Source organism: Neophocaena asiaeorientalis, unplaced genomic scaffold, assembly GCF_003031525.2.
Source record: "Neophocaena asiaeorientalis asiaeorientalis breed wild unplaced genomic scaffold, Neophocaena_asiaeorientalis_V1.1 scaffold240, whole genome shotgun sequence".
Taxonomy (NCBI): Eukaryota; Metazoa; Chordata; class Mammalia; order Artiodactyla; family Phocoenidae; genus Neophocaena; species Neophocaena asiaeorientalis.
The window spans coordinates 1,180,788-1,190,651 of NW_020185331.1; the positions used below are offsets into that span (position 1 = coordinate 1,180,788).

Consider the following 9,864-nt stretch of genomic DNA (forward strand, 5'->3'; position numbering starts at 1 on the left):
TTTTTTTTTTTTTTTTTTTTTTTTTTTTTTTTTTGGCTGTGGGGTTTGTGGGATCTTAGTTCCCCAGCCAGGGATCAAACCTGGGCCCTCGGCAGTGAAAGCACAGAGTCCCAACCACTGGACCACCAGGGAATTCCCTAAAATAGTTAATTGTAATCCCCTTTCTCCAAGGAATGACCTCCACTTGTTAAAAGATTTAGTTAAGAGTTTATGTTGTTTATCTAAAAAGAATATATCTTTTTTACATCTACTGCCATGTTTTAAAAAAACCCATCCATAGCTGATAGGGCCTTCCTAAGCCAATTGCAAGATAAAGTGAATTGGTTAGAGCCTTGTAGCCTACCTTTTTTTTTCTCCTTTCCTAAGTTATGTTTCTTTTGAACTGTCAGTCTTCCCTATGGAGGGTAATGGGGGAGGGAGGGGCAGGATAATAATTATCCCCTTTCCCAAGCTCTCAGTGCCCTGGTGAGAGACTTTCACCCATCACTTTGATCCTTCAGGGGATGAGAAATAGGCAGAATGGATGCAACTGGTAATAACTGATACGCTTGGATTTTTTGTTGTTTAGGATCGTAGGTATGCAGACCTCACTGAAGATCAGCTGCCCTCCTGTGAGAGTCTGAAGGACACTATTGCCAGAGCTCTGCCCTTTTGGAATGAAGAAATAGTTCCGCAGATCAAGGAGGGGAAACGAGTACTGATTGCAGCCCATGGCAACAGCCTTCGGGGCATCGTCAAGCATCTGGAGGGTATGTACGTTTTTCAGAGGGGCCCTCAAAGAGGGCTAAAGCAGAATTGTCACTAATCTGGACTTATTTAGTACGAAGGAGACCTTCAGGAAAGGGCTGGACATGTTGCTAGCCTTAGAGACAGTCCAGATTGTCTCCTAGTAGAAACACACTCTCTATCCTTGTCTCTCAAAGCATCCTCTGCAGAAGCAGAGGCGGCCGGACCCCACTGGGTGCTTATTACACATGCAGAACCTCAGGCCCCACTTCAGACCTGATGGAGAAGATGCATCTATCACCCAGGTAATTCAGATACACATGGAAGTTTGAGATGCCCACCTCTAGACTAGGATTACCGTCGAAACTGCTGATAAAAATCCTTCTTAATCACAACCTGGTTCAACTCCACAGATGAATCTCAATTTGCATCTTAAATTGTTTCACCCAAGGGCCTAGAGGCCCAGATGTGCTGAGTTTTGGCAGCCTGGATGGACTACATAGGACATTTGAGATATGTATAGTCCTGCTTTACTATGGGCTTCCAGATCTCACTTTGGGAGACATACCTTTCATCCTTTTTTCTTGCTTTTCAGTGACTGAGAAATAAGTTACAGGGGCATTCCTTGGGTGAGTGATCTACTATAACACAGATCATTACTGTTATGACAAATACCAGAAAGGTTGTCTTGTTTTAATTCCTACGAAAGTCCTTGGAGGACCTGTTTCCCCACCTGGAGAATGAATAGCAACGCTGGAGAGGTCTGTGGATTCATATCTTGCTTGACTGATCATAGCGGGGTGTATTTTCAGGTCTCTCCGAGGAGGCTATCATGGAGCTGAACCTGCCGACTGGCATTCCCATTGTCTACGAATTGGACAAGAACTTGAAGCCCATCAAGCCAATGCAGTTCCTGGGTGATGAAGAGACCGTGCGTAAAGCCATGGAGGCTGTGGCTGCCCAGGGCAAGGCCAAGAAGTGAGGTCGAGCAGCAGATTACTTTCCCAAGGATTACCCTTCCTCCCAAGCCCATCCATTCCTCTGCACCTCTCCCCTGCACACGTCACACTGACGACATCTGTTAGGCATCTTAAGCTGTAGCTGCGGATGGGGAGCAGTGGCTCCCAATTTCATTTTAGCCATTTTCTCTCTTGCACCCACTCCCTTCATACAGTCTAGTCAGAATGGCACCTCTGGGACATGGTCCTCAGTCCAAGCCAAGGGAAGACTTATCCAAGAGCTTTGAGAGGTAGTAACTGGGGCGGGGCGTTGCTAATGGTTTGTTTATTACTAAGGACCTGCTTGAGTAGGGGATAGGGAGGAACCATGCCAAGGTGTGACCAATGAGGAGAAGCAAGAGTGCCTATTTGTGTTCCCAGAGGCTAGCTGGGCACTGTTCTTTTCAGGTGACTGGGGGCTCTAGTCATTCCAGTGGAAGATGAATGTAACCTGCATGGTGATTCAATCAAACACTTCCTCCCTGACTCCAAAAGATTGGGATCAATCCTGAATGTTTATGTGTTGCATTTACTTTTACAAAAGAAAAATTTATATGTATATATAAATAAATTTAAAAAAAACCCTTCTGGGGTTTCTAGTGGCGGTTGAAATATTCCCACATGTGGTCATCAGAAAATGAGCCATTCCTTACACCGTCATGGGATAAGCTTCTTGACTCCTAAGGTGTAGGAGCTCATCCTGCTGTGTGTTTTAGAATCCCTCCCCCGCCGTATTGTTTTATGGCAGCGGAATGCCTCTTGATCACATCCAAGTGTGTCTTTCACTGTGCCTGATTTCTGAATCATGTTCCAGTTGCTTGGCCCACCACTTAGGCCCAGTACTCATTTGAGCATAACTGTAGTAAATCTTTTTTCCAGGTCAGTATGATAAAGGAGTGATGTGCAATATTTTCTGTGTCATGTGTGCTATGTCTTATCTGAGGAAATCAACTCAAACATTCAACTTGAAATGTCTCTCATTACCCAAGTCCTTGTATGACAGATTAAGAGCTTTTAGGACAACCAGTCACAACTTTACATAGCCTGGTCCAAGTATCATGTATCTCATTGGGTTTTCAGTGTTGGAGAGCTGAACTCTGTATTCCTGTTGCCTCTCTACAGCTCTTGCTCAGTGGTGCTGGTTACCGAACACTGGAAAATCAAATTCTGAAACTATTATGCCCTCTTTAGAGTAAGGTAAATGCTTGTTTACTAGACTTAAAAAAGCCAACCCTTTTTTTGTTAGTAACTTTTAAACTTGATTCACACCTTTCTTTTTGGCCCCTAAAATTTTAACCCTATCAGTCAACTAATTAACATCCTCAAAAGTTACACATGCAGGAGAAAAGGGATACACAGTCATCCCTTGGTCTCTGCAGTGGGGGACTGGTTCCAGGACTCCTGTGGATACCAGAACTAACAGAAGCTAAAGTGCCTTATGTAAAACTAAGTAGTACAGTTGGCCCTCCGTATTCACAGGTTTCACATCCATGAATAGGGAGGGCCGACTAATTATATACGTAATAGGGAAGGGGCACTACTCACGTTTACCTTTTCTCTAAGGCCTTTGAAAAGATCACTGGAACATGAGAAAGCCCATAATGCCTTTCTCTTCTAGTAGGAGCAAGCAACACCATCTATAAAGCTCTTACGGAGTGCCTCTATGCTAGCCATTGGGTGAGTACGTTACCTACATAATCTCCAATCTTGACAACCTCTGAAAGGGCTGGCATCCCCAGTTTACAGAAGGGGAAATATGCTGAAAATGATAACAGAAACTTGCCAGAAGGTACACTAAGTACTGGAACCCAGATGAATGTTACTGCAGCTAAATCAAAGATTCTTATTCTAAAATTTAAGTACTTTTAAGCATCTTGCTTTTCAAGTTTAGTTTTTTATTTGATCTACACATTAATCCTAGGAAGACCTTTAGTAATTTAAGTCTCCAGTAGCCTGGTGGGATGTTAGTTTACTTAGCTTGTACTGAATCTTAGACCAGAAGTTGGTAATTTTGTTTGATCAAGTGCTCTTCACCCAAATCAGGCTGGATCAGCTTTGATTACTACTACTCTATGTCCTGACATCACTTGAGTTTACAGCAGTCTCCATTCCTTGCAACTTAGACTCCTGGCTAGAACTCCTGCCTTATGGGCAGGAAAATAACAGAAAGCCATCCTCATTTACCATTATGGCTAGGAGGCCAACAACTACTATCCCTCCAAGACAGTGTTTCTTAGCCAGAGTAGCACATCAGAATCACCTGTGGAGCTCAACAAACCCTTAACACCCACAGGTTCAACCATGAGATTTGTGAGCAGAGCTAGGGCACCTGCAGTCTTTTTTTTCCCCCTGCACTCCCCCTGCTACCCCTTTACCACTTACAGGCAATTTTGAAGTTCACCTAACCCAGGCTGAGAACCACTTTTCCAAGGCACAGAAAGTATATCCTCCCTGTCTCTAGATTAACAAATATCACCATGACTACATATCAATCACTGTTTGGGCATAGCTATTCAGTCAGCTATGAGTACACTCAAAAAATTTTTATTGAGCATTTGCTACGTGTTAATCACAGTACCAGGTACTGGAGATTTGAAGATAGAGAAGACAGCATGCTGCCCTTAAAGCTAAGGTAAGTAGGGGAGACACGCACGCAACTAACAAACGTAATACAATATTGCTTGGTTAAGGGTGAGAAAATCTAACCGGGTTCGCAGCAGATCAGAAGGCCATTACCCAGTTGTTTCAAATGTTCTTCTTTATGACACTTTTTAAAATTACTGTTTGAAATTATAACATTTCCGTATTTGTTTACTTTTCATTTGTCTCCCCTCCCACCAATGGTCCCCCCCCCACTAGAAATGTAAGCTCCACAAGGAAAGGATTCTATCATGTTCACTGCTTTACTCCCTAGTTCCTGGAGCAGTGGTGGGCAGAGGAGTTGCTCGAATATATTTATATAATGAATGAATGATGTCCAACAAGCACTTATAATTAACCAATGTCAATTTGGAGAGCCTCTAATTGCATGCCTGAGGTTTCTGTTCAATACTTGGAAGAATGAGGCACCATGGTAGAGAAGGAAGGGCCCAGGCTTTACAGTAAAACAGATCTGAGTTTGAACACTGTTCTGCCTCTTGATGTCTGTGAGATTTATTAATTTTTCTAAGCCTTAGTTTACTTATCTGTAACATGTGGAAATAATTGCTACTTTTCCGGGTCACTGTGAAGTTCAGAGATAACGTAAGTAAAATGGCTAACACTGTTGAGAAAATCAATCGGTAGCATCTTTCTGCAAGGCAATAAGGGAGAATCTCACCAAAAATTTACATGTGCATATTCTTTTACTCAGCATTATACTGCTAGGAATCTGTTTTGCAAAAGAATCATAGGCATGCACAAAGATATATGGTATAGGGATTTTCCCTGCAGCACTGTCTGTAAAAGAAAAAAAGTTTAAAAATATCTATCAATAGGAGACTGACTATATCAATACAAACTACACTGAAGTACCTAGCATTAAGTCCTGGCATTTAGTAGATACCTGATAGAAGGCCATCAGTTATATAATAACAACAGTAATATATCACAGTAATATTGGCGTGTACTAACCACTTTTATACATTTCCTCGTAATAATCCTATGAGGTCATACTATTCCAGATGAGGAAACAGACTTAAAGAAATAAATAATTTGCTTAAGTATCAGTTCAACATCCTGATTGCTATAGTACAGCATATTATTATTTTGCAAAATGTCACCACTGGCGGAAACTGGAAAAAGTGCATAAGGGATCTCTGTATTATTTCTTAAAACTGCAATTACTTACAATTATGTCAATAAAAATTTCAATTAAAAAAAACAAAACAACGTATAACCCAGCTTAAGGCAACGAGAGGACACAAACCCAGGTGGGATGACTCTAAACCTTACCCCAACCATTCTCACTTCACAGAGAAGACATGGGCTCCCTAATAACATCTCAAGAAGTGACATAATTCATCTCTCCTTTCACTCTGTCTGCAACCTCCCCATGCTTAACCCTCATCCTTTGCTTGTCCTCAAGCTTGTGTGTACATTCCTGATTCTGCACTTTGCTTGGGCTTCTCTCTCTGCTCTGAATATCTTCACCTCACTTATCTTAGTTCTTTAATTCCTTTCACTTCATGTTACAAATCCTTTCCTGGCCACTTCACATGATAGTGTTCTGTACCTCTTTTCGATTCAGATTTAACATTTCCTGGAGTATCTACTGTATCAGTAATACTTTGTTTACCAAATTACTTTCAGAATTACTAACATGCTACCTGAATCACCACATGTGTCCCATCATTTTCACTAAACCATAATCTCTCTAAATGAGGGAATGTATATAAAGTACTTAACCTAGTGCCTGACACATAACAAGTACTCAATAAGCAAAAGTATGTACAACAGAATATACAAAAAAGATTGGCAATTAGGCATTGTCTAGAGCAAGAAAGCATATAACACATGTCTGTTAATCGGTGCCACCAGGCAAGACCCTGCTCTAAATGTCATGACACTGTTTAGATTCTTTTCCCTACTCAATATAATAGAAACCATAAAATTCTTTTCGTAAAAATGTTTTCTTTTTCACAGCAAAAAATACATATTTATAAGACTGTCAGAAAGAACAGGCTATTTCCACCGTCATACAGTTGGTTTGCTGGTGCCTCCAAAAGAGAAATTTATCACTCAACAGGATAAAATCCACCGAACGATTCACAGGAAAAATGTTTTGCCTATAGAGTAAGATTTTTCTAGAGGTGGCTGCTGGCCAGCCCCAGGTGCCTGAATGAAGGCAACGGCACCCTGATGTCACTTTCACACATGTACTCTTGGAAAGAGCTTACTCCTATGCATGGGGTAAAGTGTGGCTTCTTAGGTCTGTAAGAATTCAGGCTGTACTCGGGCCACTTTCCGGAATTCTTTAGTGTGGGTCTTAGGGCACTGCATCTCACACCAGCTGATGGGAACCATCTGGACACCTGGAAGGGAAAAGGTGGAGTTGGAGATGGGACCCCAAATATTTGCTTGAGACTCTTCTCTTTTCAGCTGGGTATGAACTGAAGTGTCACCAAGCTGCCTAGTGAACCTCACCTCATACAGGAAAAAAACCTTGTTTATGCCACTGATTTATGGAGTGAGCGCCTCTTTTCCTTAGATTATATAAGGAGAATCATTCTAATCTCAGTAGTAAGTATCTACACTAGTATTGCTTTTTAGATAATTAAAAAACAAGGGAAATGAGGGAAAACAATGGACTAATCCCAAACCCTAGCTCCCAGGTAAAGGTAAGCATGTGGAAGCATGGACAAACTCACCCGATTCACTGTGGGCCACCACCACTCCCAGCTCATTTTCAGCAGTGGTTAGGAGGTAGTTGGACTGTGCATCACCTAGGGAGATCTAGTCACATCACACTGGTAAAGGAAAACAGAGTTATAAGCCATCCCTCCCATAGCCACTTGAGTGGTTTCTCTACTTCCATTTCTTCTTTTGACAAAGGACCACAAGTCTGAGGGGAATAAAGGATACCACTTTGGCCAAGACAATGTCCCCTGGGCGGAAACTCTTATAAATTTCAACCTGTAAAGAAAGAACAGAAGTGTTAAGTGAAAGCTCCGAATCAGGTCTACATGAAACTATTAACACCCCTGGCAGAACGAGTCAACTTCTAATCTCAGAGGGTAGAAGTCATCACTAAAGTCAATCAACAACTTTTATTGTTTCTGTGGCATCATCACATAAATGAAAGATTTTGAACTCAGTAACCTAATCAGGAATCTGACTTGGACAAAAGTACTATAGTTGCTCTGAAAGGCTCCAGAGTAAGTCTGAGGAAACAGCAATGAATAAATACGTGGCTTCAAAGGCAAAGAGTAAACTAGCCCCTCTCTGGTCAACAAAGTGAACAAAAATGATATGAAGAGGAAAGGGACAGTGAAGTGAATTCCACACCTTCCAGAAGGGAACACCTTAAAATTCCTTGGACTCCACATTTCCATAGACTTTTCAAATTCACTGGAATAATTTAAAAGGATTGAGATTCCTAAAGCCATGAAAAAAAAAAAAGAACCAACCAACAAACCTTGTCTTTTTCAGTAGCTCGGACGTCTTCCTTGCTATAAAGAAAAAAGAATTAACAGAAAGGTTAATTATCTGTGAAAGAATTATCCTGCAGACTCCTGGCAGACAAAGAGCTACAACAGCAGAGAGAACAAGTCCTAATGGGGACCCAGCGGCCACCCAGAGGAGCAGGGTGAAGATGTATCCCTAGTCCTCTCCTGGAGGAGAAAACCACATTTCCCATTCTTGGATCACACAGAGCAGCAATATCAATACCTCCCACTACAGAAAAGTGGATCAGATTTAGCAGGGAAGGATAAGGAACTTCACTGCCTTAGGAGAGCTTGAACAGAAGCACCACAGAACAACACAGAATCCTGAGGGTGGAAAGAGCCTCAGGTGTTAAATTATCTAGCTCACGAGAATTGTTTGTCCCTTCCCAAGAACCCATAGGAAAAAAATTTACCATTTCACCCACTACCCTTTTTATTGTTTTACAGTCCTTGGGTTTAATTGATTTTAAATTCAAGAAAGAAAGGTACTTCCTAAAATGCTTTCTACTTTGTTTGATATGAATGATCCCTACAATGCTAATCTCCAGCTTAGCTCAACCCTTTTTGTTTTATTTAAAGCCCTATTTCATTAATATTTTCCTTTTGTCCTAACTCACATGTTTTAACGTTTTCTTTGGCTACTACCTGGGGAGAATCAAAGCACAAAGGAAGAGAGAAATGGGCAGGAATAGAGAATGTAATTGTTCCTAAAAATTCCAGGCTCCCATTCTATCCTAATCTCATTCCAGGTGCTGAGGCAAATATGAAGACAAAAATACTTCTTACCGGATAGTTCCTCGAAAAGAGTTCTTAAGTGGTGTGGACCCCACATATAAGATGTGTACTTTGGCAAAGCGTGAATTGATGCTAGAGACCTGTGCAATAGAGAAAAGAGCAGCACTAGAGTGAGTATTAGTCGTTGGCAGCTGAAGGAGGCGGGAATAAACTAGGATTTTGGTCCAAGCAACCCTACTAAGTATAGAATTTAAGACAAGTTAACTCCTACTTATCCCTGTATAAGTCATATTTGTAAAGTGGAATAAGAGCCACTCTGGCCACTTAATAGAGTTACTGTGGAAATCAAATAAGATGGAATAGGTTTTGAAAAATATACAAGTCTAACATAAATACACAAGGGTATTTATAGTATATAGCAAATCTAGCTAGACCTTTAACAGATCTTACTATGAGCCCTGTAGTGTGAACAGAATTTAAGTCTCCATTTCAGCTGCTGCATAATATTTAGATCACTGCCTCTCCAGTTATTTTCAAAATAACACATACATTCTCTCTCCCTTTCTGTTTTTTTTTTTAAATTTGGCCACGCTTCGCAGCTTGCGGGATCTTAGCTACCTGACCAGGGATTGAACCCACGCCCTCAGCAGTGAAAGCTCGGAGTCCTAACCACTGGATCGCCAGGGAATCCCCACATAGATTTTCTGCTGGAGAAATTTATAGAGAAAAACTAAGAGCTGCAAGTTAATTTAACTGGCAGAGAGTGGGGATGAGCAGGGAGTACTGATATGTTATAGTTACTGACCAGTATCGCATTAATGTGTACTTTCCCTCAAAGACTTTATCAAATCTTTTGTTTCTCTGCAGAAAGAGTTTTGCTTCAGTTGTTCAAAAATGGGCCTTCTGGGACTTCCCTGGTGGTGTAGTGGTTGAGACTCCGTGCTCCCAGTGCAGGGGGCCTGGGTTCAATCCCTGGTTGGGGAACTAGATGCCACATGCATGCTGCAACAAAGAGTTTGCATGCCACAACTAAGAAGCCCACATGCTGCAACTAAGGAGCCCGTGAGCCACAACTAAGGAGCCTGCCTGCCACAACTAAGGAGCTAAGCCACAACTAAAGGAGTCCTCGAGCTGCAACTAAGGAGTCCACATGCTGCAACTAAGGAGCCCACCTGCTGCAACTAAGACCCGGCACAACCAAATAAATAAATACTAAAAAAAAAAAAAAAAAAAAAAATTGTTTCCTTCTCAACCTTTGG

At 41.5% G+C, this 9,864-nt stretch overlaps 2 protein-coding genes across 3 annotated transcripts in view; one reads left to right on the forward strand and one right to left on the reverse strand.

The window, feature by feature from the left end:
* Window positions 1-2,633, forward strand: part of PGAM1 (phosphoglycerate mutase 1) — a 7,528-nt gene extending 4,895 nt beyond the window's left edge. Inside the window, exons 3-4 of the mRNA XM_024734881.1 lie at window positions 569-749; window positions 1,539-2,633. Of these exons, the coding sequence (XP_024590649.1) occupies window positions 569-749; window positions 1,539-1,708 (351 nt within the window). The 3' untranslated portion in view covers window positions 1,709-2,633. The remainder of the gene's footprint in view (window positions 1-568; window positions 750-1,538) is intronic.
* Window positions 2,439-9,864, reverse strand: part of EXOSC1 (exosome component 1) — a 12,009-nt gene continuing 4,583 nt past the window's right edge. The window contains exons 1-5 of one of the 2 annotated variants that reach the window (XM_024734883.1): window positions 8,657-8,702; window positions 7,836-7,873; window positions 7,287-7,337; window positions 7,073-7,157; window positions 2,439-6,736 (exon numbers count right to left, since the gene is read on the reverse strand). In XM_024734883.1, coding sequence (XP_024590651.1) covers window positions 6,630-6,736; window positions 7,073-7,157; window positions 7,287-7,337; window positions 7,836-7,873; window positions 8,657-8,702 — 327 coding nt within the window. In that variant the 3' untranslated portion in view covers window positions 2,439-6,629. Of the gene's footprint in view, window positions 6,737-7,072; window positions 7,158-7,286; window positions 7,338-7,835; window positions 7,874-8,656; window positions 8,746-9,864 lie in introns of those variants that run through there. The other variant, XM_024734882.1, reaches the window with a different exon arrangement.